The sequence below is a fragment of the Myxocyprinus asiaticus genome, chromosome 17 (assembly GCF_019703515.2).
Source record: "Myxocyprinus asiaticus isolate MX2 ecotype Aquarium Trade chromosome 17, UBuf_Myxa_2, whole genome shotgun sequence".
Lineage (NCBI taxonomy): Eukaryota > Metazoa > Chordata > Actinopteri > Cypriniformes > Catostomidae > Myxocyprinus > Myxocyprinus asiaticus.
This window is the reverse complement of record NC_059360.1, coordinates 21879423-21899443: the sequence shown is the minus strand read 5'-3', so window position 1 is coordinate 21899443 and position 20021 is coordinate 21879423. Positions and strand designations below refer to the sequence as shown.

Sequence of the window (20021 nt, the reverse complement as noted above, 5' to 3'; positions counted from 1 at the left end):
ATCTTGTTTTCATTTAACAAATTAAATTGAATCATTGCTTTTCGACATACATTGTAAGGGAACGACAATATGGCAAGTCGAATTCACTTTTATTCATTCGCAGGATATGAATGAATGTATGATTGTTGATATCAACAATTACATTTTCACTAGTTATAATTCAAATTCTTGATATCAAGAATGTAATTTTCACTAGTGGAAATGCCAGTTGTTGATATCAGTAATTACATTTCCACAAGTAAAAATGTGAATTCTTGATATCAAAAATGACGTCATCACTCACAGAAATCAAATTCTTGATATCAAAAATGGGATTTCAGCTAGTAAAAACCGTAATTCTTGATATCTATAATTGAATTTTCACTAGTAAAGTTTCACACCGATATGTCATTCACTCTTATTCAAAACGCAATTATTGATATAAAAAAAATTAGTTTCTTACTAGTTGAAAGTCCAATTTCACATATCAACAATTCTTTTCTTACTAGTAAAAATAGAATTTTTGATATCAATAATGTAATTTCTACTAGTTAAAATGCCAATTTTTTTATATCAACAATTGAATTCCAACCAGTAAAAATGCTCATTTTTGATATCAGATATTCAGTTTTCACTAGTGACAATTTTAATTTCTGATATCTGTAATGTAATTGTTACTAGTAAGAAATTATTTTTAGATATCATTAATTACACTCCAAATTATTGATATCAGAAATCCCAATTGTAACATGTTGAAATGCATTTATAGATATCAAGAATTAACATTTTAACTAGTGAAAATTAATTTCTTGATATCAGGAATTTATATTTTTACTAGTAAGAAGTACATTCTTGATATCAAGAATTAGAATTCTAACTAGTGAAAATTGAATTGTTGATATCAACAATTCATATCCAGCGAATGAATAAAAGCTAAAACGGCTTGCCATACAACAATGTCAAATGTGCACATCATAATATGTAAACCATTATCCAAACATTCCGTTCATAGGAACAAGAAAAATAAGCATCTCAACTGTTACAGCAACTTACATAAGTTAATACATTCCCTGATATTAAGACATTTTTTTGTGTGTTAAGGTCTCTCAGGGACATGTGCTCGGGCTGGGCCTTTGACCAAAATGTTTATTAACGTTTTAATTAAACTATCTGACATTATTTTATTTGTTTTATAGTACAGTATAAATATGTCAGATATTTAAATGTGGAATGTTTTGGATAAAAGCAATATAGGCATTGGCTTTAACCTATTGTAAAATGTTATATGCAAAATACAAAAAATGACCCCTAACCCATATATATATATATATATATATATATATATATATATATATATATATATATATATATATATATTTTTATTTATTTTTTTTTTTTACAAGCCCTCCAATGTGTAATAAATCTTTCTTTATACCTTTCCAAGTCTACAAGCAGCATTGTAATAGCCGGGAATAACCTGCATTTTTGGCTTTGTGTCAAAAAGTATTTTGCTTTCAGGGTAAGAGCCTAGAAAAATGCTTTTAAGATGATAGAAGTGATTCAGAATTTATTCTGATCAGATATTTTGACATTACAGTCTGTGTCTGGTATAGGAAGCTGGTGTTAGCTCAGGGACAGTCCCTGTCTTCAAAAGAGGGAACAAATTTCTGACCTTAGGGGGGAAGATGAGGAAATAAGGAGTACGGTGACCTCAGTACATGTGTGTGTATGTGAGTTAATGTTTATGTCTGTGGGAGCATCTGCTTTAGAGGAAACAGATTGTGACTCAAATCGGTTTCCTTCACTTAAACAGGACAATCAGTTTTGACTTGTTTTTGCTTTGACCATAATGAGTCTTTGGTATGGCAAAGTTTGACAAATCTGTTATGCAATGCCCCTTTTTTAAGGAATATCACATAATTATTCAGAACTTTACCTTAGTTTGTAAAAACAAAAACAAACAAAAAAATGTGTTCAAAAGTGCTCTTACAGTGGAAGCCTATGGGCAACCTTTTAGCGCTTGTCCCATAGACTTACACTGTACACTGAAAAAAAGGAAAAGCAGCTCTATTGAAAACATTAAACCAGGACACAATTCATTTATGTTTGATATGAGAACACAGTTATATTGCATAAAGTCCAAGTGACATTCCACACAGCCATCAAAAAGTGATATGATCGCATTGCTATGAAATGTTCAAATTAATTTAGTCTTCAAACAGATGGTGTTTACTCAATATAATTTTTACTGCTTGCTCAGTTAACTTATTTGAAATGAGCTAGTGAAACACAATTGTGTTGGGACTATGCAAATCATATTTTTTGCATCAATATATTGCTGAAAATGGGCAGGGGATATACAGTTCCTAGCATGATTTGCATGGGACTGGATTGGGAGAGTAAATGTATGAATAAAGTGTTATTTTAAATTATTTACATGCAAAATTAAACAAGTAGGAGACTTGTTAATGTTTAATGTTCTGTTATGTTGGGGTTTAGAGGAGTTTCTGTCATTTTTAATTTTTTTGGAGGTTACCATAGAGAAGAATGGAGCTAATAGTTAGGTCGAGGTTGGGTAAATTACTACTGAAATACCAGTGTGCATAGCATTTACTATATGAGAAAAGCAGAAGGATTATCAGTATAATGACTGATCGATGATCTGTAAATTCTCAGCAGCAGCATACTTGTCATACAGTACAAAAACAAATAATGTGCTAATGTGTTTGTTGCTGCTATGTTCAAAAATGATTTGAACAAATGAAATTAAGTTAGGTTAACTCAATTAATTTAGGTTTTCACTACACAAAGTATTTGAGTAGAACCTACATTTTAATTTCATATCAAATAAACTATTTTGCATTGTGTGGAACCAATGTTTACAATTGGATTAAGTTAAACCAACAAATGTTTTTAATTTTTCAGCGTAAGTGCATTACAGTCTACTCCTTTTTCATTTATTTTTTTATTTTTTTTATTTTACAAACTGTGGTACAAGTCAAAAAAAATTTCTGTGAAAAGACGGCATGTCACAGATGCTGTTGATAGAGCTTTACTTTTATTTAATTATCCTTAAACCCCTCTTCTGTTCCTGTGAACTCTTCAATTGTGGGTCTGCTCCACCCTCGTCTGTTGGTGAGTGATAGGCAGGAAGTGAGTCTTTATGGAGGATGCAGATATGTTTATCTTATGGTAAAGAAGTCTGATGCTTAAAGTAGAGAGGCAGAGCATGCAACAATACAGCTGCTTACACTAGTACATTTCAGAAACAGACATTTTTATACATTCTTAAAATTGATACAAAATGTATACAATGTGAAATATACAGTATTTAGGCATTAAAAAGCTGTACATTTTTGGGATTGTATGAGCATCTGTTACCTCTATATTACATGCAATCAGTTAACAGAATATTATGGCTTATAAAGCAAACATATTTACATATGTACAGTGGCATACAGTATATGGTAGGATGCTCAATAACAGTGATTATACATTTGCCAAATGTTCTCAAATACTCTTAAATCATCTGAAAATGTGATTGCAAGCCAACAAAATGAATGTAACACCAATTATATACAAAGTATGAAACAAATTCTAATTAATAATGATTATTCAAAACATGCAATGTAGGTACACATAGCTGAATAAAATGTGTTGGTATGTTTGTTGTATCAGAGTTACAAAATATCAGTCACAATCTAAAGGCATGGTGTTTTATAAATACATGCTTAGATTAGTTTCATTACAGTTAAACTACTAATTTAATATGCCGAACAACAGGAATGTGAGAAATGATTGACCAGAATGTGAAAAGAGGATATTCCAGATGAGACTTTCTCTTTGATTACAGGTTACGCAATTGCTTTGCCATGGAGACTCAACAATGGCCTTATTATGTCAGCACAGTATTGATTTACATATAGGTCCTATAGCAGTGTTACGGAGAGAGACGTGGCCTGTACATCCGTGGGCGAATCATCATGCTCACCTTCTTGAGTGAGTAGTAATCTGAGTCCTTCCATGAGTACCACACAATCCCATCAGGTCCCAGAAGATTCTTCCCTTTGGCAGAGTAACGCCCCCCCTGGTGGTCAAGATAAACACAAAGGGCAGTCAGATGACTGGGCCACCTGTTCCAAACCCATCTGACTTTCTTTCTTCTGTGGAACACAAAAGGAGATGGGTTTGGTAGAATGTTAGCCTTTTGGGGTGAGCTTTCCCTTTAACTAGGCATATTTGTCTTCTAGGGGTTGTTGTGATAGTCACATGGGATCATTTTACTAGGTGCTCCTGTTTGTTGTTATAGTCACATGGTCACATGGGACCCCCCCCCCCCCAGGTCTCCTAAGCAACCAAACTGGCCCTGTTGCTAGGGAGGGTAGAGTCACATGGGGTAACCTCCTTGTGGTCACGATTAGTGGTTCTCGCTCTCAATGGGGTGTGTAGTAAGTTGCGTGAGGATCGCGGAGAGTAGCATGAGCCTCCACATGCTGTGAATCTCCGCGGTGTCATGCACAGCGAGCCACGTGATAAGATGCGCGGAGTCAACTGAGACTTGTTCTCTGCCACCCGGATTGAGGTGAGTAACCGCACCACCATGAGGACCTCATAAGCAGTGGGAATTGGGCATGCCAAATTGGGGTGAAAAGGGGATTAAAAAATAAATAAAAATGCAAAATTCTGGGTTATAATGAAGCACTTACAATGGAAGTGAATGGAGCACAATCATAAATGTTAAAATACTATTTCAAAAGTATAGCCACAATACATAAACAATATGCATGTTAACATGATTTTAAAGTGATAAATTCGCTAACTAACCTTTTCTGTGTACAGTTGTAGCCTGAAGATATATGAAGATATAATTTCAACAAAAAATAAAATGACTGAAAAAATGGAAATTTAAACAACTTAACAGCTCAAATAATACACACGTTTTAACAGAAGAATTCATGTAAGTGCTTTTATAAAATTATAAGCTTCACATTTCTCTTTTTAAACACTCCAAAAATTGGCCCCATTCACTTCCATTGTAGGCATCTCACTGAAACCTCTATTTGTGCTTTTTTTTTTTTTTTAAGAAAAGGAGGGAAGAGTCGAAATTATTTTTTGTAATCAACATTATGCCACAAATGCTGTCCATTGAGCTTAACTTGTATTGAATCTGGAATATTCCTTTAATTTGCATTACCTTATAATACACTCCATTCAGGTTGGAAAAGAAGCACTGGTGATACCACCAGCCTCCATGAGAAATCTCAGCGCAGATGTCACCTGTGTCAGGAGTGCTGAAGCTTTGCTTGTCATGGTACCAACTAAATGAGTCTTCCACAGTACCACTGAATCCAGATACATGGAGACGATAGTGGTTTTCCTCATTCTCAATCCTGCCAAAGCAAGCAAGGCATTTTTGCTTGAGTGGCCTGTATAGTAGTAAACATCTTATTTGGACAAATTATGGAGAGAACTGTCACCCAAACAACCCTTCTTTAAGGCTGACATGGTTTTATGTGTTTTTGTTCATGTTTTGTGTTTAAGTGTAACATTGCTGGATTGTTTAAGTCAAGCCAAGTCAAGTCTAGTTTATGTTTATTTTTATGTTTTGTTTCACGTTTGGATTTACGGTTGTTGGGTTTCACTTATGTAAATAAATGGCACCTGGGTTTTAACTTCATCATCGTCTTCGTCAGCCTGTCTTTGCCAGCAACGTTACAGAATACCTGACCGCAAAATGAACCTAGCAGTTCAGCTTCTTCGTTTACGTCAGGGGAATCGTCCCCTGGTGGAATATGTAGAGGACTTCTGTGCTCTGGCCTGCAGGGTCGACTTTAATGAGATTGTCCCCAAGTACTGTTTCCGTTTTGGGCTGAATGAGCCGGTCTCCTCCCTGATGCCTGACGGTTGGAGTACCTACAGCCTGACTCAGTATATCGACCTTGCCCTACTGATAAGTGGTTCACTGTTTACTGTGGGGGAGGTGGAAAAGGAGCCAGAGTCCTACGTCACGACCACCAAGCCAGAGTCCCACGTCAAGGTCGCCGAACCAGCGTCCCACGTCATGGTCGACGAGCCAGCATCCCACGTCATGGTCGACGAGCCAGCATCCCACGTCATGGTTGACGAGCCAGCATCCCACATCATGGTCAATGAGCCAGCGTCCCAAGTCATGGTCGATGAGCCAGGGTCTCACGTCATGGTCGACGAGCCAGGGTCCCACGTCATGGTCGATGAGCTTGCGCCACCTTCTGCCCCCGGATCCTGAGTCTGCACCATGCCATGTCACAGTCACACCTCGGCCTGCTCCATGCCATGTCACAGCCACGCCTGAGTCTGCTCCATGCAATGTCACAGCCACATCTCGGCCTGCTCCATGCCATGTCACAGCCATGCCAGAGTCTGCTCCATGCCATGTCACAGCCACGCCTGAGTCTGCTCCATGTCACAGCCACACCTCGGCCTGCTCCGTGCCATGTCACAGCCATGCCAGAGTCAGCTCCATGCCATGTTACAGCCACGCCAGAGTCAGCTCCATGCCATGTCACAGCCACACCTCGGCCTGCTCCGTGCCATGTCACAGCCATGCCAGAGTCTGCTCCATGCCATGTCACAGCCATGCCAGAGTCTGCTCCATGCCATGTCACAACCACACAAGAGTCTGCTCCATGTCATGTCACAGCCATGTCTGAGTCTTCTCCATGCCATGTCACAGCCACGCCAGAGCCTTCTCCATGCCATGTCACAGCCACGCCTGAGTCTGCTCCATGCCATGTCACAGCCACGCCTGAGTCTGCTCCATGCCATGTCACAGCCACACCTGAGTCTGCTCCATGCCATGTCACAGCCACGCCTAAGTCTGCTCCATGCCATGTCACAGCCACGCCTGAGTCTGCTCCATGCCATGTCACAGCCATGCCTGAGTCTGCTCCATGCCATGTCACGCCTCGGTCTACTCCATGCCATGTCACAGCCATGCCTGAGTCTGCTCAATGCCATGTCACTGCCACGCCTGAGTCTGCTCCATGCCATGACACACCTTGGCCTACTTCATGCCATGTCACAGCCATGCCTCAGCCTGCTCCATGCCATGTCACAGCCAAGCTTCAGTCTTCTCCATGCCATGTCTCAGCCAAGCCCCAGTCTGCTCCATGCCATGTCACAGCCATGCCTCAGCCTGCTCCATGCCATGTCACAGCAACTCCTCAGCCTGCTCCATGCCATGTCATGGCAACGCCTCCCTGCTCCATGCCATGTCACAGCAACGCCTCAGCCTGCTCTATGCCATGTCACAGCCACGACTCAGCCTGCTCCATGCCATGTCACAGCAACGCCTCAGCCTGCTTCATGCCATGTCACAGCAATTCCTCAGCCTGCTCCATGCCATGTCACAGCAACTCCTCAGCCTGCTCCATGCCATGTCACAGCAACACCTGAGCCCATCACAATAACGCCTCAGTCTGCTTTATGCCATGTCACAGCCGAACCTCAGTCTGCTCCATGCCATGTCTCAGCCAAGTCCCAGACTTGTTCATGTTTTGTGTGTAAGTGTAACATTGTTGGATTGTTTAAGTCAAGTCAAGTCAAGTCTAGTTTATGTTTATGTTTATGTTTTGTTTCACGTTTGGATTTACGGTTGTTGGATTTCACTTATGTAAATAAACTGCACCTGGGTTCTAACTTCATCATCATCTTCGTCAGCCTGTCTTTGCCAGCAACATTACAAAGGCCAAACATTACAAACGTTTGTGACCAATTTTCCTTCCATAATGTGACATATTTCTGAGTGAAACAGGACTTAAAACAGGAACATTTTTAGGGTAAATAGTTTTTTTTTATCCATTTTCATTCATATTGTGTCATTAAAAGCAGTCTTTATATGTCAGATGATGAAATATTATATTTTGATTACATTTTATGAAGACAAACATTTAAGTGCATGGGTGTTTCATTCACAATAACACCAGGAAGATGTACTACTAAGTAAAAAGGGTCTATTTTGATTTCATGTTGACTTAAAAGACATGACCAAAAGATGTATTACAGCATTTTAGGTGCAGATGAAATACAGTAAATTAGTCATGTTTGGCAAGCAATATTGATCACAAAATGTTCTCCATTGAAATGTTCAGTTATTCAAAAATATTCAATATTCTTTAGGTGTTTACCAGAAGTTTTGGTACAGTGCATGCTTGTGCTTGCCATTCCAGTCCTCCAGGTCAATGCGAAGTGAATAGTCTCCCTGGCTGGAGATGTCATGGATGTGGTCATTTCCCAGCCAAAACTCTGCACGTAGATCTCCAAAGCCATCCCTGTATTCTGTCCATTTGCGATTAAAATTGATCTTTCCATCCTGTCGACGCTGAAACATGGTCCAGCCACCTCCTTATGGGAAGAGAGTGAATACATTTTAGTCAGACTGCCAGTTTATAAGGATTTTTTTAGAGAAAATTGCATAGAGCTGCTTTACCCTGGGTCTCCATATCACAATAAACTTCTACTGGTGCCGATCCCAAAGAGGGCACAACAGTAAAAATCCCAGACCTATGGACACCATTGTAGTAGAGTGATGCACAGTCAATTGGGCAGTTTCTTATGTGCTGAACCTCTAAGTAAAGAAACAAATATGAAATCAAATCAAGCTATTTTCTTAATATTTTTGTCTTGTTTTCCAGTAAAAAATTCTAAATATAATTAAAGCAATATACATTTACTTGAGGAGCAAAATATATTAACCCTTTAAGCTCTGAGGGTGTTTTTAAAGGTGACCTGTTTCAGTGGCATACCCAAAATTAAAGGCTTATAAAAATTTTTTACAAAATAAATACATTTTTTTTAATGAGATATATATATATATATATATATATATATATATATATATATATATATATATATATATATATATTATGATAAATTCTGAGACTTTCAGCCTAAGAAACTGCTGAAAAATCACAAAAATACAAAATTAAGCCAAAAATATACTTTTTTCTTATGTTTCTCATTTGACATTATATATCTCAGTTTGTAAATAAGAAAGCTCTGAAAATTTTATTTTGTTTTGCTCCAAATCATGTCACCTGTAACTAAGTAAAATGTTGTGTTGATATGACAAAGCAATCAAAAGTTATAGCATTACAAAAAATTATATATCCTAGTTTCCAAAAATGTCTCCAAGTGTCCAAAATCCTCTCTAAACAAATCAAACATAATAATTGTACATATTAACTAATCACACAACAACGACTAAAGTTATGCTCTCTCTCCTAAGCATGCAGGCATGGGTAACAAGATCTCATTCAGTTCCATTCTGTATTATTTGAGCCATCATTGAGTCTGTGTCATGTACTTGGCACCATCTCCTGGTGGCCATATATAATTAGTGTGAATGATCCTCTCTGCCCACATTTGGATGACTTCCACCTCTGTTTGCAGTGTTCTGAATCCTAATACGATTGGTTTAGCGTTCCATGATGCTGGACAACGTACAACATAATTTCCATTAAAGTCATCTGATCCAGGAAAAGCTAAAGTGTTTTTAGCCAGATAGCACATTATGAGCTGTGTGCACATTGTGCTTCATGTAGATTATCTAATGATCTATGCATCCGATTATGTTGTGTGTGGGCTCGTTTAAAAGGTAACCACCTCCACTAAGTAATGATATGTGATATATTATGTTCAGTTCATTTTTCAATATTTTTGTCTGTGAGTAAATCAAATAGGCTGGTTGTATTCTAGTCTTTGAGAGCTTTCCAACAACATATGACACATGCTTATTTGATAAATTTGATGTTCCCTGTCTGTCACTCACTTGACATTGTGTCGATGTTGTGACACTAGGGGTTCGCTCTTGAGAGCCCTAATCACCTTTGCTTTATTCAGAAAAGGCCAATGAAAATTGGTGAGTGGAATTTGCATGCCACTCTCCGCCCTGGGCATACGGTTATAAAAGGAGATGGCATGCACCACCCAATCAGACTTGTTCTTCGGAGCCGAGCGCATGTGTGTGTTCATCCCATCACCTTATTCCTTGCTGCTTGAATTTACAGCACATATCGAAGCGTGTTCTCTGCCCGTACATGCTTCGCCAGCTCGTCCACCCTAACTACCCTCGACGGCGGAGCGGCTAAGGGATATGTCGAGCTTCCCCAGGTAGAGCGCGCCGTTACGGTGCATTTATGCCCGCAGGGCGCAGCCGCCTGGAGGAACCGACCAAGGCTCCCTTCCAAGGCGTGTACGTTTTCTTCGTCACTTGTGGCAAAGGCTTACAACGCCATGGGTCAGGCTGCTTCCGTCCTGCATGCCATGGCCATCCTGAGGGTCCACCAGGCCAAGGCGCTCAAAGATCTGCAAGAGGGTAGGACTGACCCAGGGCTTATGCAGGAACTGCATACCACGACCGACCTCGCTCTACGGGTGACAAAAGTCACGGCGCATGCCCTGGGCCGGACGATGTCCTCCTTGGTGGTCCAAGTGCAGCACCTGTGGCTCAACCTTGCAGAGATGCGTGATGCCAAGAAAATCCGCTCGATGCGCCCATCTCCCAAGGGGGCTCTTTAGCGACACTGTCGAGGATTTCGCCCACAAGTTCTCGACGGTGAAGAAGCAGACAGAGGCCATCAAACACATCCTGCCATGGCGCGGCCCAGCCACCTATAGGCCTCCAAAGTCCCGTGCCCCGTCTGTCTCTCCCCCACCATCGGAGCCTGTACACCGGTCTTTGAGAAGAAGATCCTCCCACAGGAAGGCAGCACTGCCTGCCCGCTAGCTGGCCACCAAGAAACCTGGGCGGGCTTCAAGGCGGTCCTGAGACGGGCGACCCAGGGATGAGGCAGCTCTCATTGATGACTCTGACCCAGGTGTGCGCACAGGCCCCACTCCCGCCCCTGGGTCAGCACGAGGTGGGTATCCCAACATCCCAGTCATCCAGACTTGGTTTTCAGACCTCATGCTCCTGGCAGTAGCCCCTCCCTGGCACATTCCCCTGAGGCAGGACCTTCTCACTCAGGGGCAAGGCACGCTCTGGCATCCATGGCCAGACCTCTGGAATCTCCACGTCTGGCTCCTGGATGGGATGCGGAGGACCTAGCAGGCCTTCCGCCAGTGGTGGTAGACACGATCATTTAGGCCAGAGCCCCCTGGGCACTGGCAAGGGATGCCTCTCTAGCAGACATATGCAGAGCAGCGGGTTGGGATACACCCTATACCTTTGCAAGTTTCTACAACCTGAGCATAGAACCGGTTTCGACCCAAGTGTTACAGGGTAACAACAGGCAGGCCGGGGGGCCAGTCTGGTGTATCGCTTGCATTGCCCCTTTCCCCTTTTGAGGTGATAATGTGCGCTATCTTGTCCACAACAGTTCCCCATAACTGGCGAACACTGGACACCTCTTTAATTCCTTAAACACTATTCAGTGGCGAACTCGGCGGAGGAGTGACGCCACCAGGCCCAGTACTCATGGTATGCCCCTTTTCAGGTAAGCCCGTGTACTTGGGCTCAGTGCTCCATACGTGGTGATTCCCCCCTCGGTAATCCTGTATGATGCATTTCCACTGTTCGGTTTCCCCTCAGGTGAACCCTGTGTTTCCCCTCGTCAGAGCTCTGCTCTGCCTTGGCAACTGTTGCTGTGTACCCTCTCCGTAGATAGGGTCCTTCCCAGTGGCATCATTCCATATGTGAACTTCCCCTTCGGTAAGTCCATGTGAGGTATTCTCCACATGTTAACCTCCCTCTGGTAGGATGTGGTCTCCGTAGTGCTCTCCCTCCTGGAGAGGAAGAGCACTTCCCCAGCGCAATTCTAGCAGGAGCTTGGTGGGAAATTACTTAATACAAAAATCAGGAAAGGCCACCACCTGTAGCTTCCTCAAGTAAGTGCCTCCTCCCACCCTTATTGGGACCCGGGAGATGCCTTACCTAACTCGCTCGAAGGTCAAGATGTGGTCGAGCGCTCGCTGCGAGGCATGCAGCAGCCTGCCCGTGTCCGCTCCTCCGTACCTCACGACATGGTTCAACGCCTGCGGAGTTTCGTACAGGAACCCCTAGTGTCACTACATCGACACAACGTCGAGTGAGTGACAGACAGGGAACGTCTTGGTTACTGGTTAAACCTCTGTTCCCTGATGGAGGGAATGAGACGTTGTGTCCCTCCTGCCACGGCGCTGAACCGACCGCTGACATGGCAGGGACTCTCTCTTGGCTCCTCAGCACAACTCTGAATGAGTGGTGCATGCCATCTCCTTTTATACCCGTATGTCGGGGGCGGAGAGTGGCATGCAAATTCCACTTGCCAGTTTTCATTGGCCTTTTCTGAATAAAGCAAAGGTAATTGGGGCTCTCAAGAGCGAACCCCTAGTGTCACTACATCGACACAACGTCTCGACACAACTGTCCATCAGGGAACAGAGGTTACACCTGTAACCAAGATGTTTTTACCAATTACAATAAAATGAGCAGTGCAAAATTATTAATAAATTATCAAAACGGAACACTTCTGATTTGTCTACAAATACACCTTATATTTTTTTGTTTTTGTTTTGTGTAGTACCAAGGCAATACCATGGACCATGTATTGTACAATAGTAGTATCATATTATATTTTGGAATACCTTGGAGTACTATATAAATACCATAGTATATAGATTACCACCTGGTTATTGTATCATGGTACTACCACAGTACTTTTTGTAGGCAAACATTTCTTTATTATGATAAAGGAGTCCTGTTATAGCAATAAACCTCAGCAAAACATTATTGAGTTATATATTATAAGTAAGTTTATTTATTTTTTATTTTTTTTAACAACAATATGTTTACAGCAGCAATTAATGAGCTTAGAATCACCTTTCAAAACATTGTCTTCCCTGTAAGCACTTCAGTACCTAGTCATGCTGACCTGGGTGTAGGGTATCTTGGGCGCTGAGCAGCGGACTTGTGCGAATGATGTTGATCATGCAGCCAGGATTGCGACGCACACGCTCCACTATCATAGTGAGGTTGCGGATCTGTGTTTGCATGTCATAGATGAGTGATCCATGGATGTGCAGCAGTGCGTTGGTTTCTTCATAGAGCTGCTGCAGTGTGTGGAAGCGATTTTCTAAAGAAGAGTTCATGCCATACTTCTCACTCTGTCAGCACAGACAGACAACATTTGTTTGAATTTGTGTAATAAATGTAACCTTTTAGTAGCAGAAGTCTGTTTCAAAAGCATTGCACTGCAAAAAAACTTTTCTTAATCAGTATTTTTGTCTTTTCAGTAAAAATAGAAGCATAATAAAAATTTTATTTGTATTAATTTAAAGTTTTTAGAAAACAAGTAAATGTTCTTAAGAAGCAAAATTGCGGGGGCCCCTGGAGTCATGAGTTTGAATCCAGGGCGTGCTAGTGACTCCAGCCAGGTCTCCTAAGCAACCAAATTGGCCCGGTTGCTAGGGAGGGTAGAGTCACAAGGGGTAACCTCCTCATGGTCACTATAATATGGTTCGCTCTCGGTGGGGTGCGTGGTGAGTTGTGCGTGGATGCTGCAGAGAATAGCGTGGGCCTCCACACGTACTATGTCTCCGCAAAGCCACGTGATAAGATGCATGGATTGACAGTCTCAGATGCGGAGGCAACTGAGATTCGTCCTCCACCACCCAGATTGAGGCGAGTCACTACGCTACCACGAAGACCTAGAGCGCATTGGGAATTGGGCATTCCAAAAAAGCAAAATTGCATGAGATATTAAAATAATTATTTCCAGAAAATATATCTTGAGTTAAGTTTATTTTTCTTATCAGTTGGAAATAAATAAAACAAAAAACAATTTGCCACAATGGGGTAAGAAAAAGAAAATTAATTCAAAATTGACAGTTTCTGAAAATAAGTCTTATTACCTTTAAATGTTTGATTCTTAAATAAAAATGTTAAGGCTTTTTAGATATTTTTACTAGAAAACAAGACAAAAATACTTATTATTTTGAAGTCTGTGCACTTTGAGGACTGTGCTTCTATTGTTTGCACACACAAAAACTAACACAGATTAACTTAATCCTGTCACACATCTCTTTTAGTATATGGGATTTAAAAAGTGCCCAACAAAACATACTTCAAACAAACATAAATTCAGCAGTGGTTGGACAAAACACTGAGTAGACTTTTTAACACCTTAGACCCTCTAAGAGCATTCAGTGACCAAAGAAGACAACAACATCTGTTTTACTCAAATCCCATTAGGAGAAAAGCTTAGAAGAAATCTGATAATTACATCACACAGACCATAAGCCTTTCTAACATAATTTCACTGCAGGTGTAAAAAGTATAGAGAAACTGTCTACTTGTGTCATATTTTGAGTATTGTTGCAAAATCCTAATTAAAAGTTGAAAGTATCTAGCCAAAAACAAAAAAGTGAAAGTAAAAAGGTTTTATATTTAATTGTACATAAGCATTAAAAAGTAAACTTTTTTTCTTAGCTTTAGAAGTACATTGAGGAAATCAAGAGACAGAAGAGGCTGTCTGGATTACTGGAGATGAAAAAGAAATATATAAAAAGTGGATATGTTTAAATCACGATGACTTGTGAAATATTGAACAAGTATTTTGAAGGTCAAGATTAAATTTTAAGGAGTAAAAAACTTGTTTGTTTGTTTGTTTTTTCGCCCTTGGACATGTTTTTAGGTAAGACTACAAGTAATCTGTTTCAATAGTACTTGAATATAGTACAAGTTCCCCCAAATACTTGAGGATAATAGTGAAGTACAATTACTAAACTACTACATTTCTGTATTTGTCAACCTGGGCCTAATGAGTGAAAAATATCACAGACGCAAGACCAATCTAATTGCATTTCAAGGGTGACCTTCTCTCTTTGTCTTTCTTAAAGGGATAGTTCACTTAAAAATTCTGTTATAATTTACATTAATCAGTTATCTGGAACCACTTGATCATTTACTCAACATCATGTTGTTCCAAACCTGTATGACATTCTTTCTTCAATGGAACATAAAAGGAGATGTTTAGCAGAATCTTAGCCTCAGTCACTATAGGCTTTCATTGCATCTTTTTTTTTTTTTTTTTTTTTCATAAAATTAAAGTTAATTTTGACTGAGGCTATAATGTGCATTCTGCCTAACATCTATGTTTGTGTTCCATGGAAGAAATAAAGTAATATGTGTTTGGAACAACATGATGATGAGTAAATGATGATTAAGAGGTTCCAGATAACTGATCAACAAGAACCCACACGGTTTGGTACTAATAATAAAAACTAATAATAATAAAAAATCTTTTTTACAGGGATGGACTATTTTGTAAAGCACTGCGCTCACTGCCGATCATGTGGCTGTGGGCCAAGTTCCAGCTCTAATCCAGTAATTGATCAGGGTTAAGGAGGCATTAGTATAGAAACAGAGCACTACTAAAACATGTGTCTCTGGATTCTTGCAAGGCAGATGCTGAGGTGGCACACATTTGTTAATGTGTGTAGTATGTACCATAAAGATGAAAGGTTTTCACCTGGTAAATTATTCATTAAAAAGTGTTAAAGCATTTAAAAGTTGCAAAGATATAGATTCCATTATTACCCCATACACACCTTTTGACAGTGCAACTACAATAACATTATTTAGATTTTGTTCAGGACTTTCTTTATTTTTCTTTCTTTAACTTTCCTTCCTTCCTTCCTTCCTTCCTTCCTTCCTTTCTTTCTTTCTTTCTTTCTTTCTTTCTCTCTTTCTTTCTTTCTTTCTTTCTTTCTTCCTTCCTTCCTTTCATTTGCTTCCTTTCTACCTTTCATTTAATTTCTTCCTTTCCTTCCTTCCTTTCTTCCTTTCTACCTGTCATTTCTTCCTTTTCTTCATCCCTTCCTTCCTTCCTTTCTTCCTTTCTACCTTTCCTTTCATTTCTTCCTTCATTTCTTCTTTTCTACCTGTCATGTCTTCCTTTCCTTCCTGTATCCTTCCTTCCTTTCTTCCTTTCTACCTTTCATTTCTCCCTTTCCTTCCTCCCTTCTTTCCTTCCTTCATTACTTTATTCATTCATTCCTTCGTTTCTTCCTTCCCTACACTTTCCTTCCTTCCTTCCTTCCTTCCATCCTTCCTTTCTTACTGCCAAAAGGTAGTTCACTGATGACATGTTGATGTCAATAGTAAGACATGTTGTCACTATATGTAGTAAGTTGTCACAATGGAACTTACTATTAAACAGCCTATTATAGGCTTTTCAGCTAAATGTATACAGTAAAAATTATGACACAAAAGTAAATTCATGAAACAGTACAAATTTTTGTACAAAAAAAAATAAAATATTAAATACATTTATAACATTTAAACGCATGTGACAGCTTTCACACACACACACACACACACACACACACACACACACACACACACACACACACACACATGTTGGTGCAGCTATCATTATGAGGACTCTCCATAGACATAATTATTTTTATACTGTAAGAACTATAGATTCTATCCCCTAAACCAAACCCTCACAAAAAAACTTTCTGCATTTTTACATTTTCAATATAACATTGTTTAGTATGTTTTTTAAGAGATTTGAATTATGGGGACACTAGAAATATCCTCATAAACCACATTTATAGCATAATACCCTTGTAATTACCAGTTTGTAACCTAAAAAAAGTCCTCGTAAACCACTTAAACCTGCCCACACACACACACACACACATAAATCTAATTTATGAGGGTTTTGAACTAGGTGTTTAAAATCAACATTTGAAACCACTAGTGACACAAGTTGAAACCTTATAATTACTGACATATAGCCATTGTGACAACTTCCCCATATGACACCTAGCCCCAGTCTCCACTATCTAAAGTTGCATATGCCTATGCTAATGGCATCTAAAAAAAATACACAAAGGAGAATTCTGAGACTCTCTGTGCTACACAAGTGCTTCCTTAAAAGTAGAAAAACACACTCCATGTCACTTGACATGTACAGTAGCATCTGTCGATCTTACTTGCAATTCCAGCACTTTGATGCGATGCCTGTGATTCCGTAGCTCCTCTTGAAGCTCAGAGATGGTCTCTTTCAAGTCTTGCATTTGCTCCTTGCGCTCCTCGTTCTCGTGCAGCCAATAGGACACTTCATCAGTACAGCGGAACATGTCAGGACACCTCTGCTCCTCCAGTTGTGGTAGTGTGGCAATTAAACGACACTGTTCATTTGGCATCACTTCCTTACTGTATTCACCACACTGCATTTGGCCAATGCTAATGTGATGTGTGTCCGTCTGAGAGGAGTCTGTTTTAGGAGAGTCTGTTTCATTTAAGTCTTTGTTTTGGGATTCTTTAACAGCATCTTTGGATTTGACAACAGGAACTTGGACCCATGTTGCCAAGAATAACAAACCATACAGCAGAGATAACTTCATTCTGCTGCTGGATGAAGTTCTCCAGGTAAAGTAAGGATTGGAGAGTAAAATCCTCATCATGACTTTTTTTTTTTTTTTTTTTTTTTTTAGATCCTGAAACGTGTTTGGGTCTTGAGACTGATAAAGCTTATTGTATTCGGCTGTCTCTAGACATCTTTAGAGCAGATGGGAAGTAATTGAGATGGAGAAAGGTGATTGGTCGGATGTTCGCCAGAAATCCACCCTACATTCTGCGAAAAGAAATACCAGAATTGATACCAAGTATGAACTAGCATTTTCTAGACAAGTTTTGTGTAACCAAAATGGAATTGCAAAAATATTGATTTTAAATCAGGTTCCTAAACACTACCCCCATTTTCCATTAGTCGGGGTAGTCAGGACCTCAATCAAATACCTTAGGACCCCTAGAAACATTCCTACCCCAGTAGCTACTGCCCTGGAAAACAACACTAGGTGTTAAACTGAAGGCCTGAAAAAGAAATGCTTTTTCATCTCCATAATTTTCCTGCTTTAAATCTTTCCAATCATTCCAAGTGAAATTTAGCATTTCCAATATTAGACATTTCGATTCACTATAGCATAACCATAGCCAACAATTGGTTCTTTAAGGAAAAATTCACCCAAAAATGAAAATTCTCTCACCATTTACTCACCCTCATGCCATCCCAGATGTGTATGACTTTCTTTCTTCTGCTGAACACGAATGAAGATTGTTAGAAAAATATTTCATTTCTGTAGGTTTATAGAATGCAAGTGAATGGTGACCAAAACCTAAAAGCTCAAAATCTAAAAACACATTCTGTAAAGGCAGCATAAAAGGAATCCATAAGACTCCAGTGGTTGAATCCATATCTTCTGGAGTGATCCAATCTGTTTTGGGTGAGCACAAACCAAAATGTAACTCTTTTTCACTATAAATCTTGACATCTGCAGTCTTCTTGGCGATCATGATTTCAAGCTTGATTACATTTACTAGCATCTAATGCTCTGCACATCTTCAAGCACTAGGAAGTGCAATCAAGCTTGAAATCCTGATCTTGCCTAGAGACTGCATTGGAAAGATGTAAAGTAAAAAAACAATTGTTACATTTTAGTCTGTTCTCACCTAAAACCAATTGGTTTGCTTCAGAAGACATGGATTAAACCACTGGAGTTTATTGATTACTTTTATGCTGCCTTTGTGTGCTTTTTGGAGCTCCAAAGCTTTTGTTAACATTAAATTGCAGTGTAGTGACCTACAGAGCTGAGGTATTCTTCTTCTTCTTAATTTGTGTTCTGCAGAAGAAGGAAAGTCATACACATCTGAGAATTTTCATTTTGGGGTAAACTATTCCTTTTTAGATAATTATCAAACACATAAGTTCTTATTTGTTTACTCATCTTGCACAATGAGTGGTCATTCATTAAGGATTTTCCACTACAAGTGCATTTCCAGTCGAATTAATACAGAGGACAGTGGAGATTCAACATGTCATTTAACATTCAGCATCACCTCATAATTGAAATGAGCATAAATCACTGCAATTCACTGAGAATGGATGCAGTGTAATAGATGCACACAACATGCATGAGCATAAACTTGCTGAAATTCCAAGCCTTGTGGTGAAATGCCAACCAATGAAAAAAAACTAAACAAAAGACAAATCAGCATATGAGAAAAGCAAAAGTTACCTTTCACAGGACAGACAAATCCGTTGTTATTTTGAATGTGGCAAGAAAGTGCTCCTCTTCCACTCTCTCTTTCACTGTTGGTACTGTAGGTAATGCTGCACTTTGAAGCACTGTTATATGGGCTGACAGACATCTTATCCTCTAAATCTTCTCTAATAGGATTCCTACGACAGGCACTGTGCAATGCTTGTAAGATATACACTGGCCCTCTAAAAAAAAAAAAAAGAAAATGTGTTTGGTTTGTAAAATATACACTTGGCATTTTTTCATTATTATTTTTCAGTTCTTAGGTTGACAGGATGTGAAGTTTTGTAAAGGAAGGAACGGATTCTTAATTTAAATATCATATTGCATCTGTTGTGGTTTTATTGTAGCCATGACAGCTATCTTATTCACTAATTAATTAAGTTTATCTATTATTAGCATTCATTGGTATGCTATTTATATGAAAACTGTGATTGCGAACATGAGACCGGGTATGACAAACATCCGTTTACCATTCGTTTATTTTATTTTGAAAAACAAAATTGGTTTTGAAACATCCATTAAGCCCCAGAATACTCATATAGCATTTTAGAGGTCTGTGTCACAAATCAACCGATAACATAAACGTTAAAGTCAGCAATGTTAGATCTCCAGTATAATGATGTAGCCTTAATGGAAAATTCCTGATTTGCCCCAAGCAACAGTTACCAATATAGAAACTATTTCTAAATGAATCGAATCACCCAGCTGAGAGAGTGAGCATTTTTTGAGTAACTGAAATTCAGGATGCATGTCCTAGTCATTTGTCAATGTTTAATTCCTATGATCTCATATTTAAAATGTTTTCATTCCATTATTCTGATTTCAGACTTTAAGTTGACCACATGTAGGAAAAAAATATGTTCATGTTGCCGTTTAAGACAACACATGCCCAAATCCCTGCCATTTTTGTAGAACTTCCAAATAATGGATGAGGTACAGGTGGTGGAATGAGGTCTATTATGACACTA

At 39.4% G+C, this 20021-nt stretch overlaps 1 protein-coding gene across 3 annotated transcripts; it reads right to left on the bottom strand.

Moving 5' to 3' along the window:
• Window positions 1-3024: 3024 nt before the first annotated feature.
• On the bottom strand, window positions 3025-19122 carry LOC127455072 (angiopoietin-related protein 7-like). Of its 3 annotated transcripts, none has more exons than XM_051722643.1 (7): window positions 19027-19122; window positions 16942-17585; window positions 12870-13101; window positions 8447-8584; window positions 8145-8361; window positions 5174-5369; window positions 3025-4066 (listed from the first exon to the last, which is right to left on the bottom strand). In XM_051722643.1, the coding sequence occupies exons 2-7, from the start codon at window positions 17413-17415 to the stop codon at window positions 3920-3922; spliced, it is 1404 nt and encodes a 467-aa protein (XP_051578603.1). In that variant the 5' UTR covers window positions 17416-17585; window positions 19027-19122; the 3' UTR covers window positions 3025-3919. The 3 variants fall into 3 exon arrangements, with proteins under 3 accessions (XP_051578603.1, XP_051578605.1, XP_051578604.1); XM_051722644.1 differs by having other exon boundaries at window positions 4007-4142; XM_051722645.1 differs by lacking the exon at window positions 8447-8584.
• Window positions 19123-20021: the final 899 nt, after the last annotated feature.